At 37.7% G+C, this 26502-nt stretch overlaps 1 protein-coding gene across 4 annotated transcripts in view; it reads right to left on the bottom strand.

Annotated features, from left to right (window-relative positions):
* Positions 1–2490: 2490 nt before the first annotated feature.
* Positions 2491–26502, bottom strand: part of ano5b (anoctamin 5b) — a 135954-nt gene continuing 111942 nt past the window's right edge. For all 4 annotated transcript variants that reach the window (XM_061887647.1, XM_061887649.1, XM_061887648.1 and 1 more), the window contains 12 exons: positions 24821–24926; positions 24650–24710; positions 23120–23271; positions 19709–19783; positions 19406–19631; positions 19150–19328; positions 14506–14603; positions 10261–10391; positions 9964–10169; positions 9677–9864; positions 6897–7002; positions 2491–3340 (listed from right to left, as the gene is read on the bottom strand). In XM_061887647.1, coding sequence (XP_061743631.1) covers positions 3116–3340; positions 6897–7002; positions 9677–9864; positions 9964–10169; positions 10261–10391; positions 14506–14603; positions 19150–19328; positions 19406–19631; positions 19709–19783; positions 23120–23271; positions 24650–24710; positions 24821–24926 — 1753 coding nt within the window. In that variant the 3' untranslated portion in view covers positions 2491–3115. The remainder of the gene's footprint in view (positions 3341–6896; positions 7003–9676; positions 9865–9963; positions 10170–10260; positions 10392–14505; positions 14604–19149; positions 19329–19405; positions 19632–19708; positions 19784–23119; positions 23272–24649; positions 24711–24820; positions 24927–26502) is intronic.

Raw genomic sequence — 26502 nt, 5'->3', positions numbered from 1 at the left:
ATCCAATGATGTCTCCGGTAAGATATATATAACAATTTTACCATCCAAAAACATGCTGGTTGACGTAGAGAAACATGTCCGCTTGACCGCTCTGTGTTAAAAAAAAAAAAACACAGCCTGTGTTTCGGTGCTAAAGGCAGCTGCAATCCACTGCTTTCCACCAACAGCATTGTTCTTTATAGCCTCCATTATTAGTTGAACAAATTGCAAAAGATTCAGCAACACAGATGTCCAAATTACTGTGTAATTATGCCGTTAAAGCAGATGACTTTTAGCCGCTAGTGGTGCTGCGCTAATATTTCCTGACAGTCCATGACGTCACACGCACGGGCCATCATTCCGCGACGTTTTCAACAGGAAACTCCGCGGGAAATTTAAAATTGCAATTTAGTAAACTAAACCGTCCGCATTGGCATGTGTTGCGATGTTAATATTTCATCATTGATATATAAACTATCAGACTGTGTGGTCGGTAGTAGTGGGTTTCAGTAGGCCTTTAAGGTCACATCACAATAAATTCAATCATGCAGACACATTTGTTACTGGATACTTTCTAATACGTGTCTGTCTTGGAGACTTTGTGTGAATAATTATAATATTAACTTAAAATGTCAAATTTTGCACAATATGAACTAAAAATGTAATACTTCACACAATATTGACTAAAGAATGTACAAACCCCGTTTCCTTAAGAGTTGGGAAATTGTGTTAGATGTAAATATAAACGGAATACAATGATTTGCAAATCCTTTTCAACCCATATTCAATTGAATGCACTACAAAGACAACATATTCGATATTCAAACTCTTTTTTTTTTTGCATATAATAATTAACTTAGAATTTCATGGCTGCAACACGTGACAAAGTAGTCCTGGAAAGGGCATGTTCACCACTGTGTTACATCACCTTTTCTTTTAACACTCAATAAATGTTTGGGAACTGAGGAAACTAATTGTTGAAGCTTTGAAAGTGGAATTCTTTACCATTCTTGCTTGATGTACAGCTTAAATTGTTCAACAGTCCAGGGTCTTGTTGTTGTATTTTACGCTTCATAATGCGCCCCACATTTTTGATGGGTGACAGGTCTGGACTGCAGGCGGGCCAGGAAAGTACCCGCACTCTTTTACTACGAAGCCACACTGTTGTAACACGTGGCTTGGCATTGTTTTGCTGAAATAAGCAGGGGCGTCCATGATAAGGTTGCTTGGATGACAACATATGTTGCTCCAAAACCTTTATGTACTTTTCAGCATTAATGGTGCCTTCACAGATGTGTAAGTTACCCATTCCTTGGGCACTAATACACCCCATACCATCACAGATGCTGGCTTTTGAACTTTGCGCCTTTGCAAACTTTGGTTATTTTCCTCTTTGTTCCGGAGGACACCACATCCACAGTTTCCAAATATAATTTGAAATGTGGACTCATCAGACCACAGAACACTTCTCCACTTTGCATCAGTCCATCTTAGGTGAGCTCGGGCCTAGCCAAGCCGGCAGCGTTCCTTGGTGTTGTTGATAAATGGGTTTCGCTTTGCATAGTAGAGTATTACCTTGCACTTACAGATGTAGCAATGAACTGTAGTTACTGACAGTGGTTTTATGAAGTGTTCCTGAGCCCAGGTGGTGATATCTTTTACACAATGATGTCGGACTTTGATGCAGTACCGCCTGAGGGGTCAAAGGTCTGTAATATCATCGCTTACGTGCAGTGATTTCTCCCGATTCTCTCAACTTTTAATGATTTTACGGACCGTAGATGTTAAAATTTCTAAATTCCTTGCAATAGCTCGTTGAGAAATGTTGTTCTAAAACTGTTCGACAATTTGCTTACAAAGTGGTGACCCTCGCCCCATCCTTATCAAATGCTTATCAGTTTGAACATCAAATATGTTGTCTTTGTAGCATATTCAACTGAATATGGGTTGAAAAGGATTTGCAAATCATTGTATTCCGTTTATATTTACATGTAACACAATTTCCCAACTCATATGGAAACAGGGTTTGTAATATTTCACATAATATTGACTAAAAAATGTAATATTTCACACAATATTGACTAAAGAATGTAATATTTCACACAATATGAAGTAAACAATGTATTATTTCACACAATATGAACTAAATAATGTCATATTTCACACAAAATTAACAAACATGGAATATTTCACACCCTGCGATGAGGTGGGGACTTGTCCAGGGTGTACCCCGCCTACCGCCCGAATGCAGCTGAGATAGGCACCAGCGACCCCCCCGCGACCCCAAAAGGGACAAGTGGTAGAAAAATGGATGGAGGGATAGATATACTATATCTAACAAATCCCAATTACCATGTACAATATTACAGTATATGTAAAAGCTGCAGCAAAAAAAAAGAAAAGAAAAAAAAGGAAAAAAAAGGCCAGTATAAAATATAGAAATAAAGAAAATAAAATAGAGTAAATTCTATCCATAAAGTGGACAATAATCCTGTAGAAGTGACCATGATGTGAATCATTGTTGCAAACTTTAATTCAGGTTGGACAATAAATACATTGGATTGTTGCAGTAGAAGTTTTCTTTTTCACATAAACATAAAACACTCAAGCAACACAGATAGCAATCTTATAGCCCAGCTAAAGATCATACTCACATATTTATGATCCGTGTGATTATTTTCCACTGTTTATTGACGACCACAGTAACAAACCAGCAACAATCAGGATATTTTTCACCACCAACAGATTATTAGCTTTTTCCGACAAGTTCAGCCCTTCACTTTACACACGTTGTCACATGCGGGAAGATAAGAAAATCTGTTAGTTAGGAAGGGAAATTACAATGTCATTAGCGCAACAATAAAACAAACATGTAGCTTGGTAGGAAGGAAGGCATTGCGTGAGGAGTCGCACAATACAATCGTTATGCTCATTGTTGCTCATTTGGACATCAACACCTTCCAGTTTTTGACGGCACAATTATAGTACATGCATTTAAGAAGCAGATTTGTATTTTTTTTCTTGCCCGGATCCTAATATAGGAATATCTTACAGCCTATTAAAAAAAAAAGAAGCAAGGCCAGCATTTGGATGCTATCAGCAGTTGAACCCACAACTCTTAAATGTCCATTCTTGGCTACAGGCACTCGGACAGCACTTCATGCTTGTCCAGCTCAGTGGACATCTCTGTGAAGGCCTCGGTGACAAAGCTGGCGCTCAGTTGAAGTTTGAGCCTCTCCACCTCGTAGTTATGCAGGTACTCTTGGATCAGGTAGCGTTCCCGTTTGATCCGGGCCTTCACGTCCGAAGGGACGTCCGGGATCATCCAGGCCACAAAGAACTTCACCAGAAAGACCACGTGCTGCGAAAGGAGAAGATCCAACTTAAAGGGGACCCACACTTTTTTGGGAATTTTGCCAGTCGTTCACGATCATTATTATTACAAGAACAAATATGTTTTTTTTTAGGATTTTAAAGTAGGGAAAACACGCTTGCAAGATGTGGCTAATGGGAGTTACCGTTGTAGTCTTAAACGCCCTCTAAAACAACTTCAAAACCCTCCATCAACGTTATATATACACACTGCAAGTGTATATATAATATAGTAACAGAAACATTCAGAACAATATGTAATATATACAATATTTAGTGGATTTTGTTCATTTTAATTATTGCCGGAACTGATTTATTCCGCGCATTGATTTCCGTTTCCATAGCAGCACACTTCTGACTTCCTACTCCCAGAAACCAACGCAAAGTGTGTACGATATTCAAGGCAGACTTGGTAACAGAAAATGAATATGATTATTTTTGGACAAATGAAGATTCACAACCTTAGTTTTTTGAAGCTGAATATACAGAGGATGGTAAAAAACGCTTGGAAGATGCGGCTAATGGGAGTTACCATTGTAGCCTTAAACGCCCTCTAAAACAACTACAAAACCCTCCATCAACCTTTTATAGACACACTGCAAGTGTATATATAATGTAGTAACAGAAACGTTCAAAACAATATGTAATATGTACAATATTTATCGTATTTTGGTAATTTTAATCATTGCCGGAACTAATTTCTTCCGAGCGTTGATTTCCGTTTCCATTGCAGCACACCTCTGACTTCCTACTTCAGGAAACAAACGCGGGTGTGTTTTCTAGTCATTGCAGACTTGGTAACAGACTATGAATATGATTATTTTTGGACAAATGAAGATTCACAACCTTAGTTTTTTGAAGCTGAATATACAGAGGATGGTAAATAAACGCTTGCAAGATGCAGCTAATGGGAGTTACCGTTGTAGTCTTCAAACCCCTCTAAAACAACTACAAAACCCTCCATCAACCTTTTATATACACACTGCAAGTGTATAGATAATGTAGTAACAGACACGGCCATTACAATATATAATATGTTCAATATTTACCATATTCTGGTCATTTTAATCATCCATCCATCCATCCATTTTCTACCGCTCATTCCATTTTAATCATTGCCGGAAATTATTTCTTCCGCGCATTGATTTCCATTTCAGTAGTAGCGCACTTCTGACTTCCTACTCCTGAAAAAAAACGCGAGTATGTTTGGACAAATGAAGATTCACAACTTTAGCTTTTTGAAGCTGAATATACAGAGGATGGTAAAAAAACGCTTGGAAGATGCGGTTAATGGGAATTACCGTTGTAGTCTTCAACGCCCTCTAAAACAATTTCAGAACCCTCCATCAAGGTTTTATATACACACTGCAAGTATATATATATATGTATATATATATACATATATATATATATATATATATATATATAAACATATACATATATACACACATATACATATGTATATATACATATATATATATATAAACATATATATATATACATATATACATACATATATACATATATACATACATATATACATATATACATATATATATATATATATATATATATATATATATATATATATATATATATATATATATATATATATATAATGTAGTAACAGACACATTCATAAGAATATGTAATATGTACAATATTTACCGTATTTTGGTCATTTTAATCATTATAATGTTAAATCTACGTTTCCATAGCAGCACACTTCCGACGTCCTACACCCGGAAACAAACACAAAGTGTGTACTATAGTCATGGCAGACTTGGTAATAGACAATGAAGATGATTATTTTTGGACAAATGAAGATTCACAACCCTAGTTTTTTGAAGCTGAACATAGAGAGGATGGTAAAAAAAAAAGCTTGGAAGATGCTGCTAATGGGAGTTACCGTTGTAGCCTTCAAAGCCCTCTAAAACAACTACAAAACCCTGTCTTCCGTTACCGTGTTTCGACTCTCGACATCCATCCTGATTCCTGACTGCTTTCCTCGATCCTATACCCCCTGCACGGACACGGACTATGCTGCCTCGCTTCTTCCCTCGACCCCTTGCCTGTTCACGGACCTCCTCTTCGCCTTGCCCCCCTTTGATTCGACGAATGATACATCCAACATTCACAGACAACAACTTCTGGTAACATTTACACTATTAATATTACAGCAGGGGTCACCAACCTTTTTGAAACCAAGAGCTACTTCCTGGGTACTGATTAATGCGAAGGGCTACCAGTTTGATACACACTTAAATAAATTGCCAGAAATAACCAATTTGCTCAATTTACCTTTAATAAATAAATCTATATATATAAAAATTGTCTGTCATTCCGTCGTACATTTTTTTTCTTTTTACCGAAGGTTTTTTGTAGAGAATAAATGATGAAAAAACACTTAATTGAATGGTTTAAAAGAGGAGAAAACAGGAAAAAAAATGAAAATACAATTTTGAAACATAGTTTATCTTTAATTTCGACTTTAAAATTCAAAATTCAACCGAAAAAAATTAAGACAAAAATGAGCTAATTCGAATCTTTTTGAAAAAATCTATAAAATAATTTATGGAACATCATTAGTAATTTTTCCTGATTAAGATTAATTTTTGAAATTTGATGACATGTTTTAAATAGGTTAAAATCCACTTTGAAATAAGATTTAAATTTGATTCCATGGATATTCTAGATTTGCCAAAATATATATTTTTTTATTTTAATCAAAATGAGTTTGAAGAAATATTTCCCGAATATTCTTCGTCAAAAAACAGAAGCTAAAATGAAGAATTAAATTAAAATGTATTTATTATTCTTTACAATAAAATAAAATAAAAAATACTTGAACATTGATTTAAATTGTCAGGAAAAAAGAGGAAGGAATTTAAAAGGTAAAAATTAAGGTATATGTGTTTAAAAATCCTAAAATCACTTTTAAGGTTGTATTTTTTCTCTAAAATTGTCTTTCTGAAAGTTATAAGAAGCAAAGTAAAAAAATAAATGAATTTATTTAAACAAGTGAAGACCAAGTCTTTAAAATATTTTCTTGGATTTTAAAATTCTATTGACTTTTGTCCCTCTTAGAATCAAAAATGTCGAGCAAAGTGAGACCATCTTGCTAGTAAATAAATCAAATTTTAAAAAATAGAGGCAGCTCACTGATAAGTGCTGTTATTTGAGCTATTTTTAGAACAGGCCAGCGGGTGACTCATCTGGTCCTTACGGGCTACCTGGTGCCCGCGGGCACCGCGTTGGTGACCCCTGCTCTACACTCATTTACTTGGAGTAGCATATACACGCCACGTAATCATCAACATTTTCAATAAACCTTGTGAACCGCAACTCTGCCTTGGTTGTCGCCTCCTTGTCTTCTCAGTACATAACAAAGAAGACTTTTATATGTCAGAATGCAAAACAAACAAACCTTTTGTCTTCTTGTCTCTCACAACGATTGTGAACGATAGGCAAAATTCCCCCAAAATTACAGTTCCTCTTTAAGCATTTGTACTTTATATGATATAAAATGTAGTAATGTATCATACCTCCATGATGATAATGAAGGCCATCTTGGCGGCCAGTATGTGCCAGAACTGCATGGTGTGAGTATACTCCCTATGATGGCCTGGGGGATAGCGATAATCTCTGTATCTGTAAAGTCCAACAAGGAAGGTAGCATGAATAGAAAAAAAAAACACAATACACCTGCAATGGAATAGAAAATAACACTTCTGCTAACCAGAAATATGGATTACACACAACGTCTCAAGAATCAAACATTTTGCAGACACTCACAAAACGGGTTATAAAAGTGACTGTGGAAAAAAATGTAAGCGCAATTTACACCGAAGCATAGCCAACACATATTGTTTAGACTACAAGGAACTGTTTTGAATGTAAATTACCACCATCCTCTAAAGCAGGGGTGGGCATTACGTCGATCGCGGAGGGTGTCAGTCGATCGAGCCAGGCATTAAAAAAATGGACATAAAAATGAGCATTCATCAATCTTCACCAAGACTTCACTTTCGTCAGTTGTTTGACATTCTCGGCACCCGAGGATCTTGTGAGATGACTCTGGCTGCTGCGAGCTCATTATTAAGAAAAAAATCACTGACAGGACGGACAGAGCAAAACACTTCATTTCAACAGACTCTTGGGCCGTACCTGCTGTAAAAACTTTAAAGACCGACTGCACAGTTCCTGTCTTCACCATAAAAGACCTGCTTCATCCTGCCTGTTACAGATGCGTGGATAGGCAATTATATCATCCGCATCTCCAAAGTCGTCATCCACCCGCCGTCCACCCGAACCAACATTTTATCAGTACCGTACCCGCCCGCCAACCGCCCGCCGAAATACATCAGAGGTTGTCCACCTTTACCACTCACAGAGCTGTTTAAACCTGTTTCACAGAGTAATGATGGTATTTGGAGCCGCTAACCTTCCTGCAACTATTCAAAAGAGTTCATCCTGATTACAAGAATATGGGCGTGCTGTGGAGCCTTTGCCTTGGACACCTTCAACAACATGTCCAAACCGATTGTTGGTCCGGCAACATGTTCCGCAATTGCACGTTCAAGATTGAAAGGCATTCTGGGTGACACAGAGTACACTGATGGTTGTGATAAAAACAACTTTAACACATATGCGCCACGCTGTGAAGCCACACCCAACAAGATTGACAAACACATTTCGGGAGAACATCCTCAGAGTAACACAACTTAAACGCAACACGACAGCAACACGCAAACGACTGCAAGGCATACTGGGTGACACAGAGTACACTAATGGTTGTGATATAAACAATTTTAACACTCTTAGTAATATTCGCCACGCTGTGAAGCCACAGCAATTAAGAATGACAAACACATTTCAGGAGAACATCTTCACAGTAACACAACATAAACGCAAAACACAACAAATACCCATAACACATCCTGAATACAATGTGTCATGTATTGAATACAATGTGTCATGAATACAATACACATTGTATAAACACATGGTATAAAAACAATTTTTTTTTTTTTTTTTATTAAATTAACATTAAAAACACAATCTACACTTATAAATAGTGCACCAACCACAAAAACTCCCTTTTTCATGACAAAAACGTCCCTTTTTCATGACAAAGAAGAAAGAAAAAAAAGAAGAAAAAAAAAGGACACCCCACCGGGCCGGTGGACAAATTATTAAGCGTTGACCGGTTCGTGGATACAAGAAGGTTGGGGACCACTGCCTTAATGCAGTGGCTCTCAAATGGGGGTACGCGTACCCCTGAAGGTACTTAAAGGTATACCAAGGAGTACTTTAGATTTTTTTTTAAATATTCTAAAAATAGCAACAATTCAAAAATCCTTTATAAATATATTTAATGAATTGAAATATTTATTTCAAAACCTGCAAAGTACAACCAAACACAGGTTTTTTTTTTTACATTTTGGCAGAGATATTTACGCAAGGCTTGAAAAGGGGTTGGATGAAGCAGATGCTTATAATATCCCAACCCCTCTCACTCATTCCACATTTAACATAAACAATATAATACAACAATACTCTATAAACAAAAACAAGAAAAACTCCTGTACACTAACAATAAGGTAGTACCACTTTTACTATGAGACAAGACAAGACAAGACAAATACACACACACACACACACACACACACACACACACACACACACACACACACACACACACACACACACACACACACACACACAGCATTGAATAATACTTCAACAAAATATGAATGTAAGTTCATAAACTGTTAAAAAAAAATGCAACAATGCAATATTCAGTGTTGGCAGCTAGATTTTTTGTGGACATGTTCCATAAATATTGATGTTAAAGATTTATTTTTTGTGAAGAAATGTTTAGAATGAAGTTCATGAATCCAGATGGATCTCTAATACAATCCCCAAAGAGACCACTTTAAGTTGATGATTACTTCTATGTGTAGAAATCTTTATTTATAATTGAATCACTTGTTTATTTTTCAACAAGTTTTTAGTTACTTTCATATCTTTTTTTCCCAAATAGTCCAAGAAAGATCACTACAAATGAGCAATATTTTGCACTGTTATACAATTTAATAAATCAGAAACTTATGACATAGTGCTGTATTTTACTTCTTTTTCTCTTTTTTTCAACCAAAAATGCTTTGCTCTGATTAGGGGGTACTGGAATTAAAAAAATTTTCCCAAGGGGGTACATCATTGAAAAAAGGTTAAGAACCACTGCTTTAATTCATTATAAAAAAAGACAGCTTTTTTGCACTAAAATGTTAGTCCATTACATTGTAAAAAATATGCTTAATACCTGCAGTTGGCTGTTGAATTATCGAACCAGTTGGCTTGTTCTTCTGGCATGTTGGGGTCAGGGATCTGTGAAATGTTGTATACTGACAAGCTGTTGTTCACGTAACCCCACATGGAGCCCTCTTTACTGTACGCATACAGATAGACCATACGAGGAATCATGTCTGAGGTGAATGCCATGATGAACGCCTGAAATCAATGAGAACGACAAAGAAGCAGAATGCAGTAAATGGACAATGTATCCATTCCCCCCATTGTGTGAGAAGCAAAATAGACAAGGAAACGCACATTTGTGACCACGGACAATATGGCAACTGCATTGAGTATCTCCTGCCATGCTCCGATGTTTCGGGCCTTGGACGCCACAGGTCGTCTGAACTGGGTGGTGAACTTCCAAGCATCCACCCTAATTTCCAGAATGTTGTTAAAGAGAGCCAGTACGGGAGCCAAAGGAAACGAGGCGACAAACAGAGTGATGAAACCAAACTGGACAACTGAGAGGGTGCGTAAAGAGACGAAAAAAAACACAATTCAATAAAAGTGAAAATAGAATGAACATAGCGTACAAAACATTATCCATCATACCCATCTCCAGGTACTCATAGAACAATCCTAGCTGGCCGAAGTTCTGCAGGACGTTGTCCTGCTCCCAGCGGCTGTAATGATTTTCAGGATGGTGCCGTCCTTTTCTGCTGCTCCACCAGTTACGCATCAACCTGATAAAGGCCATAAAGGTATTTTTTAGACTAGAGGTGTCCAAACTTTTTTCAATCAAAGCCACACACCAAAATATTCAAAGAATGTGGAGACCATTTTGATAGTTTTCATTTTCAAATCTAGTACAATATACAGATTTATTTTCAACCTTTAGGGTTCACCTCAAGTTTGGTCCCGGGGAACCAGAAGGGTCTCAGTCCAAAAAAATAAAATAAAAATAAGTCATGTACGATTATCATTATTATTCAACGCTTAAATCTCTAGATCAGGGGTGTCAAACGTACGGCCCGCCAACAGGTTTTATCCAGCCCCCGGGATGAGTTGGCTAAGTATAAAAATGAGCCGAAATTTTTGAATGAAAAAACTGCTGTTCTACATGTGTCCACTAGATGTAGCAATAGCAATTATTTGTATCTTTCTAATCTAGATTACCGTATTTCCTTGAATTGCCGCCAGGGCGCTAATTCATTTAAAACCTCTTCTCACTCCTGCGCTTACCAAAGGCATGCGGGAAATGTAAGCCATGCGCTAATTATTTTAAAACCTCTTCTCTCTACGGCACTTACCAAAGGTATACAGTAAACATTTGAGTGTGATGTAAACTTGGACCTCAAATCCTACTGAATCACTCTTAATCTTTTTCCCTTTATGTGATTTCAAATTACCGGTATTGAAATCAGCCTCCTCCATTTTGAAAATGATGACAGGGGAAGTGTCACACGTGACGTCACGAGTTTGACCAGGCGGTAATACTAAGCATGCGCTAATTATTTTAGGAAGCGAGTTTGACCTGGCAGTAATTCAAGGCAGGCACATACTATATGCCCTGCGGCAATTCAAGGAAATACGGTATGCTACATATGTAATAAAATCATAAAAAAACACCAGTCGAGGTAAATGAGCAAACTACATAAATAACATCCTGTAATTTGATTTTGTTCTATTTTTTATCCTGATGGATTGAAAATGAGTTGACTGATGAAGATGATCACATAATTTATTCAGAAAGTATAAATAACGATGTGGAGGGTGTGTGTGGCCATTTTTGTCAAATAAACAGTTTTTTAAACGGCAAAAACACAAAATATGCAATATTTCCCCCACAAAAAATTTATCAAAATGCAGCCTTGAATGGATCAATAATTCATAATAACATTGATTTTGATTCAATATCATTTTCTGAGCAATGACCGCTATAAAGAAAAAAAAAAAACTTCCTGCACGGCATCTTTGTGTTAAGAGAGTAAACATTGCAACATGTTCACATTACGTTACACCTGTTTGCGCTTTTATTCCACTTTTTAATGTTTTCTTTCTTAATAGTATTTTTAAAATGTGCAGAGGACTGTCAACATTTAAGTAGCTGCGGGCTGTAAATGGCTCCCAGGTCACAATTTGGACACCGCTGGTTTAGGCCGAAGGAACGTGTTTGGTCAGAGGACACTGCAGCGCCTTGAAAAGCAATTTTACGTGCCTTAATCAGTAGTTGAAGCCCTATCAGCAAATTAACTTAAAAAAAACATGTAACATTGAAAGCAGTCTCCAGATTCACCCCAACTAAAACCATAGCCTAGGCAAGGGATAAACCGTATAGATCATATTATGATCTATATTATATACAGTATATTATTACGATGGTACATCAATTTTGGTAAGCCCCCCTTTTCATATAATTTGATTTTTGGACAAAAATGTCCCCAGATTTTTGCCCTGGCTTTCCATTAATCGTTTTGGTTATCATATGGCCAAACAACTGGTCTGTCTTTGTGAGATAGGGTTCCCAAACAAAGAATCCCTCTCGTTAGTGGACAGACGTGTGAAATAAGACAAGGAAAAGGGAAGAAGGCAACACAAAATGTAATGGAAAACATACATCTAACATTCAGTGAATGAAGCGGCATGTGCTTACAGTAAAAACCCTCAGGGTGGGATAACAAAGAGCTGCACATTATAATCTCCTCTCACAGGAGTAAAGGGAATACATTCAGTCAACACAAAAACAGGAAGCAAATGTAACAAAATAACAGCAAACAAATCAAACATAGTATGACCACCGGAAAATTGTTTGTGCCGGGATTTTAATAAAGCATATGTTAAATTCAAGAAATAACTCCAAGCAAAGTCTTCACCAAGAGCTTTCAATAAAGGTAAAATTACATTTCGTGTACCATGTATATGTACTTCAAAATGATATCTGCATGTAAATCCATAATTATTCTCTATAAAATGTGTTTTGTGTCTCTGGAAGGGATTATTTGATTTTACATTATTTCTTATGTGAGCAATTGCTTAGGTTTTCATATGAGTCAAAAAACCAAGGTACCATGGTACTATTAAGAATGCACACTAATGACCACAACATTATGTATGTAGCGCTGTAGAATGTAATACAAGGTTTTTGTAAGGAGCCATCAAAACACTTGAGAAAATACAGAAAAAAAATATATTTCAAACCTACTAAACAAACTTATGTGACGTGAGATGCAACATTTTTAGTTCCTTCTATACCACAAGTATCAAACTCTAGGCCAGGGGGCCAGATCTGGCCAGCCACATCATTTTATTTGGCCCTCGAAAGCCTGGAAATAATATGCGTCATTAAAAGACTTGATATTTTCTTACTAAATGTATTAGGTTTTTCCATTTTGATGGAAAAAATACATGTATACTCAATGCAATCGCATCATTTTGGACTTTGGGGTTTGTTTTCCTGGAAGGCAAAGGAAAGTTGGAGCGGGCAAGGCGTGAAGGTAACGACATGATTTAATCTTAACTCAAAACATGAACAAACAAAAGACGCTCACAAAAACTTGGCTGTGAAAAACAAAACTTGCACTAAGGCAGAAACTATGAACATGAAACAAAACTCGATATCTGTGACATGAAAAAACAAAAACTTACGTGGCATGGCAAGAAGCATAACTATGGACCGGAATGAGTAACAGAGGTAAAGTCGCCAGGCTGACTTCCTGGCAACTTTCGGTTTAAATAATAGTTAGATGATTGGTGAAAACTAATGGGTTGTCATGGAAAGAAAACAATGGAGTGAAAAAACAGGAACTAATGGAGTCTTGAAGTAAACTAACACAACTAAACAAAACATGATCATCAAGACATGACACATTTTGAAACATGAAAATTATAACAAATATATGATCATACATTTAGGCAATGTTTTTGTTAAACTAGAACTACATACTTTTTTATGAATGAATGAATGAATGAATGAAATAAGTTGATTTCGGTCATATAATCAACCATTTTGTGTGATCAGTTTTACAGTACAGGTTATACATAAACAATCACACACATACACACACAAAAGAAAAGAAAAAGAGAATGACCGAAAAAGGAATAGGCTGAAGTCAAAGCTTATATTTTATCTGCTTGACTTATAATTTCAGAGCAAGTTATTCATGAAATTGTCAAATTTTATAAATGTCCATGAAAAAAACATTAACACTGTTTTTTGACCATAAAATGCTGGCAACTGAGCAACCAGTTTTTCACTGTAAAAAACGGTAATACTGATTTGCAATTCACAATAGTACACTTTATACAGTTGTCATTTTTACGGTAAAATCCGGCAGTTAAGTTACCAGAATTTTACTGTAAAAATGCAGTTTTATATTTACAGTAAAAATAACTGTAAATTTTACAGTAAAATTCTATCAACTGAGCTGTCAGTTTTGTACCATGAAAAATAGTGGTACTATGTATTCCATTTACAGTAACATGCAGGAAAAAAATTTTACGGTAACATTTTTGCGACTGACCTGTCCGTTTTTTTATTGTAAAATCTACAATTATTTTTTACATTGTACATGAAAAAAACAAATTATCAAATGCATAGGCAATTGTGCGAACATAACTGCAATATGGCCCTCAATTAAAACGAGTTTGACACCCCTGTTCTATACGATGAGAGTACGTAAACAGAGCAAACAACACATCTACATAACACGCTTGAAAATATTTGTTTGTTCATATTATTGCATGTGCTGTACTTTGAAAACCCCTGATATGATTCATGCTTTCCAATAACGACAAAAAAACAAAACAAGGATCACCTGTATATTTGTAAGTAAGGGTGTGATGATTTGATGCACTTACGGTAGCAGAGCTTCCTGGATGTTTCCCCACAGTTGTTTTCCTGCCATGACGATCACCAACTGAGTGGTCAGCTCAATCAGACAGCCTCCAGGGTCACACTAGGATGGTAAAAAGTTGAAATACAGTATATTGTGATTTGATTTACTACTGACTGCTGCCAAATTGCACACTGGGGCACTCGAAGAAATATGGCAGAACCTCTGGCATAATTCTCCTGCTGTGTTAAATTGAAGAAAACATTGAAATGGATGGTCTGCTGTCAAATGTATTCCATTTCTATTACAAAACCCAAAACCAGTGAAGTTGGCATGTTGTGTAAATTGTAAATATAAAACAGAATACAATGATTTGCAAATCCCTTTCAACGTATATTCGATTGAATACACTACAAAGATAAGATATTTAGTGTTGGAACTAAGAAACTGAATTTTTTTGGAAAATATTTGCTCATTTGGAATTTGATGCCTAAAACATATTTCAAAAAAGCTGGCACAAGTGGCAAAACAGACTGATAAAATTGAGGAATGCTCATCAAAACACTTATTTGGAACATCCCACAGGTGAACAGGCTAATTGGGAACAAGTGGGTGTCATAATTGGGTATAAAAGCAGCTTCCATGAAATGTTCAGTCATTCACAAACAAGGATGGGGCGAGGGTCACCACTTTGTGAACAAATGCGTGAGCAAATTCTCCGACAGTTTAAGAACAACATTTCTCAACGAGCAATTTAGGGGATTTCTCCATCTACGGTCCGTAATATCATCAAAAGGTTCAGAGAATCTGGAGAAATCCCTGCATGTAAGCAGCATTCCCATGACTTTCGATCCCTCAGGCGGTACTGCATCAAAAATCAACATCCATGTGTAAAGGATATCGCCATATTAGCTCAGGAACACTTCAGAGAACCACTGTCAGTAACGATAGTTGGTTGCTACATTTGTAAGTGCAAGTTAAAACTCTACTATACAAAGCCAAAGCAATTTATCAACAACACCCAGAAGCATCGCCGCCTTCGCTGGGCCCAGGCTCATCTGAGATGGACTGATGCAAAGTGGAAAACTGTTCTGTGGTCTGACGAGTCTACATTTCAAAGAGTTTTTGGAAACTGTGGACGAAACAAAGAGGAAACTAACCATCCGGATTGTTATAGTCGCAAAGTTAAAAGCCAGCATCTGTGATGATATGGGGGGTGTATTAGTGCCCAAGGCATGGGTAACTTACACATCTGTGAAGGCACCATTAATGCTGAAAGGTACACACAGGTTTTGGTGCAACATATGTTGCCATCCAAGCAACGTTATCATGGACGCCTCTGCTTATTTCAACAAGACAATGCCAAGCCACATTCTGCATGTGTTACAACAGCGTGGCTTAGTAGTAAAAGAGTGCGGGTACCAGACTGGCCTGCCTGTAGTTTAGACCACATCATGAAGCTTAAAATATGACAACAGAGATCCAGGACTGTTGATCAACTAAAGCCGTACATCAAGCAAATATGGGAAAGAATTCCACCTGAAAAGCTTCAAAAATTGGTCTTCTCAGTTCCCAAACGTTTACTGAGTGTTGTTAAAAGTAAAGGTGATGTGACACAGTAGCAAAAATACCCCTGTGCCAATTTTTTTTGCAAGTTAATGATTTGCAAAAAAAAAATGAAATTCCGCAGTTCAAACATTAAATATCTTGTCTTTGCAGTCTATTCAATTCAATATAAGTTGAAAATGATTTGCAAATCATTGAATTCTGTTTTTATTTACCATATACACAACGTTCAAACTTCACTGATTTTGGGTTTTATAGATTAGAAATCAAGGTCCAAGGCTAGGGATTGGTACTGTCACTGTCAGGATGGGAGGGGGGTCGCAACTTGCTGCGGGGTCTTTCTCCCAGGAAGGTAGACAGACTACTCAAAACATTGCGTTCAGGTAAAAACATGATTTAATTTTAACTAAAAAAAGGTACAAACAAAAAGCACTCGCTGCGGAGGCACAACTTGGGTAATCAGACAAAACTAACACTTTAACAAACTATGAACATAATGCAAATAACACTTACTATGGCTGGACAAGAGTAGCAAGGACTTTAGCATGAAAAAACTGGCATGGACAAAGCATGAAAAGAAACACAATGACGCCAGGACGACCAACATAAAATGACAGGCTTAAATAAAGATGTGGTGATTGAAAGCAGGTGTGAGACATGACAGGTGAACTGACTGGTCGTCATGGTGACAAAACAGGGAGTGAAAAAAAAAGGAACTTAAAGAGTCCAAAGGTCAAACAGCACCTGGTATTCCTAGTCAGTCTCCCATCCAAGTACTAACCAGGCCAGATACTGCTTAGCTTCGTGAACAAACAAGATTGAGGATGCTCAGAGTAGTATGGCCGTACACCATCGTGATCAGACATGACAGAAAACAAAACATAATCTACAGGCGTGACAGTCACGCCAAATTTCTTCCCCCTTACAAAAACTTACCCCCCATTTACTTACGCCGTCATGTTTCCTCTTACGTCACACATGTTTCCTTTTACCTAATCTTAAAGTCTTGAAGAAATACCCAAGGTTTTTCCTTATTTTTATGTTCTTATTCTAAATATTGTCGTTTGTCTGACCACGGGTCATCTGACTTCACTGAGGTACATATGTGCACATTATGGACAAACAATTTGGCATATACTTATTATTAGGCAGCTTCAATTATACCTGAACTGATCATTGGCTCATTACGGAAAGTGACTTGACACGGAGGGAAAAGTTTATAATTGTAGAGAATTCAAAGTCATGTCAGGGTTATTATCGGGTTGTTGGCAATTATTTTTATTATTTGCTAAAAACTGCTACTCACGTCTCAATATTGGGCTACCACGGACCAGCCGCATACAGTAAAGATATGTTCTTACTCAAAGTTAGAGTGAATCTCAGTAAATCGTGTTTGCCAACATTATCAACCTAGAACCCATCCGTCTGAAAGAAAAATCAACCCTGAAGTAGTGTTGACCCGTGGAAAACGAATCAAAAACCGTTTAATTCTCCGTCCTGAACGGTAGTCAAATGTGCAATGAGTATTTGTTGACATATGCATTCCCAAAGTAACACGAATTAATGGGAAACAAGAGTGCTGACGTAAAAACAACGAATTAAAGTAAAAAAATTTAAGTTCACATAAATGTCATTTTAATTTAGTTCACTTACACAAAGAACTAAAAAAAACTTAATTACACTGTTATTCATTTCCGCATATGTCCACGAGTCAAATGATCAGTCAGGAATATACTCAAGTTAATTTGTCCGATTAACACAGACGTTTTGTTAACGCTATATTATAAAAATATAACGCTATATCATAAAAATAAAACGCTATATTATAAAAATACAGACGTTTTGTTAACGCTATATCAGGGGTGTCAAACTCAAATACAGAGTGGGCCAAAATTTTAAAACGGAACAAAGTCGCGGGCCAAGGTTGAACAAATTAACCTTTTAATAGGGACCCAAACCAGTGTTGCATTGAATATTGAACAAGCAAGGCTTATATAACTTTAGAGACATGCAAAATCCGGTTTCAAATAATAAAAATAATAATTTAAAAAAATATCAATGGCATACCAAATAAAATTTAAATAAAAATGTAACGCCTTTTTTCTACTTGCAATCTTCTGAGGTAAATATCAAATTTTTTCCACAGGCTAATAATACATTTGAAAATAAAATAACAATAAGGAATGAATGAAACATTCAAGCCTTGAAGTAGCAAGAGAAAATGCATGAATAAAACGTTAATTATTGGTCAGTTTGCTGGAAGTTTCCCGGAAGAGTTAGTGCTGCAAGGGGGTCTGGGTATTTGTTCTGTTGTATTACGGTGCGGATGTTCACCTGAAATGTGTTTGTCATTCTTGTTTGGTGTGGGTTCACAGTGTGGCGCATATTTGTAACAGTGCTAAAGTTGTTTATACGGCCACCCTCAGTGTGACCTGTACGGCTGTTGACCAAGTATGCCTTGCATTCACTTGTGTGTGTGTGTGTGTAAAAGCCACAAAATATTATGTGACACGCTGTTAGTGTGGAGGAAAAGCGGACGTGACAACAGGTTGTAGAGAACGCTAAAGGCAGTGCCTTAAATGCACGACCCCAATATAGTTGTCCAGGTGGAAATCGGTAGAAATTCGGGAGAATGGTTGCCCTGGGAGATTTTTGGGAAGGGCACTGAACTTTGGGAGTCTACCGGGAAAATTAGGAGGGTTGGCAAGTATGAGTATTAGCGGTGAATGTGGTGTTACAGCGGCACCGACGCTGTATAACACCGGCGGGCCAGCTCTAATGCTAAATTGATATTGCCTCAAGGGCCAAATTAAATTACATGGCGGGCCAGAGTTTGACACCCATGCGCTATATTATACAAAATTAAAAAAAAAAACTATTTACAAACACAAGCAATGGAATGACGTAAGAGGAAACGTGAGGAAACGTGACCCCGGAAGTAAATGGGGGGGGGGTTGTAGGGGGAAAGAAATTTGGCGTGACAGTACCTTTCACATTAGAATCCAAATTACCAGTACTTGCGAGTCGCTACCGGTACTCAACAGTATCAATTTTTGCTACTTTTGTGTGTGTTCAAATGTGTTGAGAGACCAGAGAAACCCACCTCTTCATTTCTCAGCTTGCTCCACTTTCCGAACATGTACGAATATTCACCGGGGAAACCCACAAATTTTCCTTTGAAGAAAGCAACGTAGAAGCAAGAGGAGTAATAGTTGACAAACTGAAAGAGGAACATCTTCATGGTGAGCCGGTTCTCGTACTCCAAGTGGGTCTTTGGAATCTCTGCACGAAGCACACAGTGAGAGATGAGATGCTGAATAACAGTCATAATGTGTGGATGCTTGAAAGGATCAGTGTACCCATATCAGTGATCCAGACAGCCACCCTCTCATAGAAAAAGTTGAGGATCATGATGATGACAAAGTTAATGCAGGAAGCAGTCACCGATGTGGCCAGTTGTGGAGTGATGAACCTGCCCACCACCTGGATTTTCCTCATGGGGTTTTTGATGATACTTGCAAAGGCAGCATACACAGCCAGCCTGTACGCTATGACCCCAATAATACATGCCAGGATCAGAGAGATCTGTGGGGAGAACAAACATTATTAGAAGTGTACGGCCCAGCATGGTCCATTGTGAAACTGCTCAAACATCCACATACCCAGAAGATGACCGTGGTTGCAGAGAGGCAGAATCGAGCGCACTTGCTAGTGGTGGGAAGATATGGTTCCATTTCCTGCAAGGTGAATTATTGTCATTGCATGTATGTAATTGACTTTTCTAGGGCTGTCAAAGTAATGTAGAAATCCTGATTCCAATTCCATTCACTGGCACAAATTGGTGCTTCAACACTATCTGGCGGCAGAACTCATTGGAAATTGACGATACTAAGCAACATAGTTTGACATAAAAACACACAAAATAAAAGACTAAACAATGGACATAATTTAGTTTGCATACTAGATTATAGGGCAGGGGTCGGCAACCCAAAATGTTGAAAGAACCATATTGGACCAAAAAACACACACCAAAAAATCTGTCTAGAGCCGCAAAAAAATGAAGGCAACACATGCCGTAAGTGTCTATATTAGCCTACTATCAAAATGACAGCTGACACAAATCTTCATTGACACAAATGTTGAAATACAATATTTATTCTACCCATTTTTACAACATTGAAAAACATTAGTAAAACAGAGGCTTCTAAGAGGGTGAGTAACGTTTAGATCAGGGGTGCCAAACTCAAATACAGAGTGGGCCAAAATTTAAAACTGAACAGAGCCACGGGCCAAGGTTGAACAAATTAACCTTTTAATAGGGACCCAAACAAGCTTTACATTGAATATTGAACAAGCAAGGCTTATATAACGTTATAGTGACATGTAAAATCGAGTTTTACATAATAATAATTAAAAAATATCAATGGCATATCAAATAAAATTTAAATAAAAATTGAATGCCTCTTTTCTATTTGCAGCCCTCTGAGGTAAATATCAAAATAAACTTTTTCCACGGGCTAATAATACATTTGCAAATAAAATAACAATAACAAATTAATCAAACATTCAAGCCTTGAAGTAGCAAGAGAAAGTGCATGAGTAAAACATTAATTATTGCTTGGGGGGGGGCGGGGGGGGGGGGGGGGTATATTGTAGCATCCCGGAAGAGTTAGTGCTGCAAGGGGTTCTGGGTATTTGTTCTGTTGTGTTTATGTTGTGTTACGGTGCAGATGTTCTCCCGAAATGTGTTTGTTATTCTTGTTTGGTGTGGGTTCACAGTGTGGTGCATATTTGTAAGCTTGATAAAGTTGTTTATACGGCCACCATCAGTGTGACCTGTATGGCTGTTGAACAAGTATGCGTTGCATTCACTTGTGTGCGTGTGTGTGTAAAAGCCGCGTATCTTATGTAACTGGGTTGGCACGCTATTTCTTTGTAGGAAAAGCGGACGTGACGACAGGTTGTAGAGGATGCTAAAGGCAGTGCCGTTAATGCAAGCCCCCAATATTGTCGTCCGGGTAGAAATGGGGAGAATGTTTACCCCGGGAGATTTTCGAGAGGGGCACTGAAATTTGGGAGTCCGGGAGAATCGGGAAGGTTGGCAAGTATGAGTATTAGTGGTGAATGAGGTGTTACCGCGGCGGTGCCGCGGTATAAAACCGGCGGGCCAGCTCTAATGTTAATTTCATACTGCCTCAAGGGCCAAATGAAATTACACGGCGGGCCAAATTTGGCCCGCGGGCCAGAGTTTGACACTCTTGGTTTAGATATTACTGGCTTAGAATGGCCAATGGTCCAAGTTAAGGAAAATGGCGGGCTGTCTTCTTCGAATGGATTTATAACAATCTATGCAAGCTGAATTGCAGGCAATATTACATATAGATAATATGTCATTAGAAATGCAGATATCAATTACTGTAAATAGACAGAGGACATAGGCAATTAAATGAGCTCAAATATTCATACAAGTGAAGCATAATGATGCAATATGTACATAAAGCGATCCTAAATAGCATGTTAGCATTGATTAGCTTGAAGTCATGCACTGACCGAATATGCCTGATTAGCACTCCACACAAGTCAATAACATCAACAAAGCTCACATTTGTGCATTCACACACAGCATAATTAATTTGGTGGACAAAATGAGACGAAGAAAGAGTGGCGTAAAACTAAAAAGTTGCACATGTAACAAACTCAGGTGAGTTCAAGGACTGTCAAAATTTGTAGGGCAAAACGGCACTCACCAAATACTCTCATCACAAAAACATGTTTAATATAAATAGTGGGATTGTCCTCCAAGAGAAACCCTATTAAAACAAAAATATATTTTTTTCCCCATCTTTTTCTATTTTCATACATTTTTGAAAAGCTCCAGGGAGCCACTAAGGAGGAGCTAAAGACCCGCATGCGGCTCTGGAGCCGCAGGTTGCAGACCCCTGTTATAGGGGAAATAAATACTAAAAACTAATGAAATTATCTGTCCATTTTACTTGGTAAGAGTAAGGTAAGAGTACTTGGTCCATTTTTACTTGGTAAGAGATCCTAAATTAGGATTTGTATATCTAGAAATGGGCAGGTATTTTATTCTGAAAATAAACATTATTCAACTTGCAATTTTTAAATTAAGTATAAAGAATCTTTAAACATTAATGGATTAGAATAGTGAACTGAAAGTAAGTGAATTATATTTTATATAGCACTTTTCGCTAGTGACTCAAAGCGCTTTTACATAGTGAAACCCACTATCTAAGTTACATTTAAACCAGTGTAGCACTGGGAGCAGGTGGGTAAAGTGTCTTGCCCAAGGACACAATGGCAGTGACTAGGATGGCGGACATGGGGATCGAACCTGGAACCCTCAAGTTGCTGGCATGGCCACTCTACCAACCGAGCTATACTGCCCCCTTATTGGTATTTTCTCAATTTTAACATGTTTTAACAAGAATATTCAAAATATAAGTAAGCTAAAATTAAGATAAGGATACAAAGTCAATGACTCAAAAACAGTAAATAGCTTTAAACTAGGGATATTTTTAGAAATAAAATGTTAAATCTAGGCAACTGGTCAAGAGTGCAGTGTATCAACACTGGAAAAACTCACAATCACACCAAGTGTATATTTCTAATTTGTTGTCAAAATATCTTAACACAATTAAGTCAAGTCACGAACCCTATAAAAATGTTTTTAAAGAGACATAAGAGCTTGTTTTAAGAAATCCATCCATCCATTTTCTACCGCTTATTCCCTTTGGGGGTTGCGGGGGACGCTGGCGCCTATCTCAGCTACAATCGGGCGGAAGGCGGGGTACACCCTGGACAAGTCTTTATAATAGATCTTAATAAAGTTGTATGTCTTATGACAATTTTATGATGCTCAAAAGTAGTATTTTTCCCCAGAAGCTCTATTGTCTAAAACAAGTTCTTATGTCTCATTGAAAAAATCCTGTTCAGGGGATAGTGACTTGTATTCTGTTTGTTTAGATATTTTCAGTAGATATTAGAAATATACACTTGATTAGATTGTGAGTGTTTCCAGTGTGTTCTTTTTTTCTTTTTAAGTTCTGGTGCACCTGAGTGATCTTGTTGAGTCTCCTGTTAGTACATCTGATTTCAAACTCAGGACGGATTTGCAGCTGTTGCTGTTCTTCTTCAAAGTCAACCAGGTCCCACTCGTACTCCAACCGGGCTTGACGCCGCTTCCAGAACTCCAAGAAGAGCGTTACTGTTAAGCAGAGTTGGAAGCAAAAAAGTGAATATAATTTCATTTTCCTCATTAAAGCAGGATCTTGTGGTTTTTGATGGTCAGAAATGCATACTGCATTCACCAAAGGTGTTGCGCTCCAAGGAGGGACTTTGCCAACCATACTTATGAGAATACCAAAGTCCTGCAGTGTGAAGAAGTACAAAACCCAAAACCGATGAAGTTGGCATGTTGTGTACTAAATCGTAAATAAAAACAGAATGCAATGATTAGTAGTCACAGATGTGTAAGTCAATACACCCCCATACCATCACAGATGCTGGCTTTGAAAATTTGCGCTTATAACAGTCTATGAGGTTCTTTTCCTGTTTGATCCGGAGGACACGAGCTCCACAGTTTTCAAAAACAATTTGAAACGTGAACTCGTCAGACCAAAGAACACTTTTCCACTTTCCATCTTAGATGAACTCGGGCTCAGCGAAGCCGGTGTCGTTTCTGGGTGTTGTTGATAAATGGCTTTCTCTTTGCATAGCAGAGTTTTAACTTGCACTTACAAACTGTAGTTACTGACAGTGGTTTTCTGAGTGTTCCTGAGCCCATGTGGGGATATCCTTTACACAGTGATGCCACTTTTTGATGCAGTACCGCCTGAGAGATCAAAGGTCACGGGCATGCCGCTTATGTGCAATAATTTCTCCAGATTCTTTGAATCTTTTGATGATATAACGGCCCGTGGATGGTGAAATCCCTAAATTGTTTGCAATAGCTCGTTGAGAAATGTTTTTCTTAAACTGTTTGACAATTTGCTAACGCATTTGTTCAAAAGTGGTGACCCTCGCCCCATCCTTGTTTGTGAATGACTGAGCATTTCATGGAAGCTGCTTTTATACCCAATCATGGCACCCTCTTGTTCCCAATTAGCCTGTTCACCTGTGGGATGTTCTAAATAAGTGTTTGATGAGCATTCCTCAACATTCAGTCTTTTTTGCCAGTTGTGCCAGCTTTTTTGAAACATGTTGCAGGCATCAAATTCCAAATGAGCTAATATTTGCAAAAAATAACGAAGTTTTTCAGTTCGAACATTACGTATTGTGTCTTTGCAGTCTATTCAATTGAATATAGGTTGAAAAGGATTTGCAAATTATTGCATTCTGCTTTTATTCACGATTTACACCACCTGCCAACTTCACTGGTTTTGGGTTTTGTACATTGCTTGCCAGGAAACCTGACTTGAGCATAATTATACTGGCATGCTGATCTGGCTTTTTAAGAAGCACCAGTGCAATCCATTGCTTGAGTGTGAAACACTTAACTGTAAAAATCTGTCCTCTACCCGAGTGGACACATGGGTCACACCGAGGTTTCTAAAAACTGCAAGAAATTAGAGCTTGTCACTCACCCCAGATCCCCATGAATATGGCAAAGAACACAGTCCCCTCATTGTCAAACAGATGGGATTGCTGGAAGAGAGAACATCACATGGGGGCAAATTATCGCAGACGAGGAGGTGCTGACTCAGCAGGTTTCATTGGCTTTATCACAGACAGTTAATTGTATTACTGTATGTTACCCAAGATGAAAGACACGTAGAGTTGAGTTTCCAGAAAGAGCACTTTTTGTCACATAGTGGGCACATGACGATACTGCCTCCAATACTGGCATCACAAATCTCTTTGCTGAAAGGACAGAGCAAGAGAGAGTCAAGGACTTGCAACAATCAAGCATGGAGACTTCAATATCAGGCATAGTTGCAGTGGTACCTTGGTTTCCTTTAGGATTATGCTTCAATAGGTCTGAATCGTACGAAATATATAGCAAGGTTCGATTAGGAAATAGTATAAATCCAAATAGTCTGTTTCGGACAAACAAAAAACTGAACAAATCTTTATAAAGAATAATTTTTGTTTTAGATGCAGACAACTATAATAGGTGAAATGATACAGAAGCATTCTGCTGCTGGAATTTAAATTTTCCTGAGAAAACTCTCCTGAAGGAATCAATAAAGTACTATCTATCTATCCATCAAAGTATTTTTGAATTCAAGGAGTGATACTCAAGGCCTCAGTAAATGCGCTTTCGTTGCAGTTTTCCGCAAAATAATAGCGATATTTCTAAAATCTTGACAATGTACATTTGCTACTCATCTGTTTCCAATCAAGCAGGGGTGTCAAACACATTTTAGATCAGGGGCCACATGGAGGAAAATCTACTCCCAAGTGGGCCAAACTGGTAAAATCACAGCACTATAACTTAAAAATAAAGACAACTTCAGATTGTTTTCTTTGTTTAAAAATAGAACAAGTACATTCTGAAAATGTACAAATCATAACTTTAAACTGTACTCTCACCGTTATGTTAGATCCACTATGGATTGGACTTTCAAAAAAATCATGTTAGACCCCTCGACATCCATTGCTTTCGGTCCCCTGGGGGATATGCGGTCCTCTCTAAGGTTTCTCATAGTCATTATTGTCACTGTCACCGACATCCCATTGGGTGTGAGGTTTTCTTTGCCCTTATGTGGGCTCTACCGAGGATGTCGTTGTGGTTTGTGCAGTCCTTTGAGACACTTGTGATTTAGGGCTATATAAACAAACACTGATTAATTGATTGATAATGTTTTTGGGAATTCTTTAGACTTACTTGTTGTGGTTAACAGTATTCTATCTTCAATTGTCGTTACTTATATTTTCTGAATAAGTTATGTGATAATGTTCATCAGTCAACTCATTGGTGTTAATTTTCAAGCTGTCAAGATTAAAAAATAATATCAAAATCAAATTACACAATGTTATCTATGTAGTTTGCTCATTTTCTTCCACTGGTGCACTAATGTCATGTGTTTTTTTTTTTCATATGTAGCATCATCTACAAAGATACAAATAATGGCTATTGCAACATCTAGTGGACAAATTAAGAACAGCGGTTTCTTTTATTAAAAATGTTGGCTCATTTCTATACTTGGCAAAAACCTGTTAGCGGGTCCTATCCGACCTGTGGACCGTACGTTTGATACCCCTGCAATAAAGAGTTTCTGTTTTGCGTCACAAGCCGTAATTCTCGTAAGATCTCATACTGCAAGACTCCACTTTGGGGAAAATATTGCAACCACCGCTGTTGCCGGGATGTCAATAGAAGACGAAGGCATTGGGTGATCGCTCAAAGGCAACGTCCTTACAGCCCCCTTGACATTGTTCGGGCATATTGGTCATCTCCCAGCCTGTGGGTCGGCCTCTATTTCCGGGAAGGGAG

Source organism: Nerophis ophidion, linkage group LG25, assembly GCF_033978795.1.
Source record: "Nerophis ophidion isolate RoL-2023_Sa linkage group LG25, RoL_Noph_v1.0, whole genome shotgun sequence".
Taxonomy (NCBI): domain Eukaryota; kingdom Metazoa; phylum Chordata; class Actinopteri; order Syngnathiformes; family Syngnathidae; genus Nerophis; species Nerophis ophidion.
This window is presented reverse-complemented; position numbering and strand designations above follow the sequence as displayed.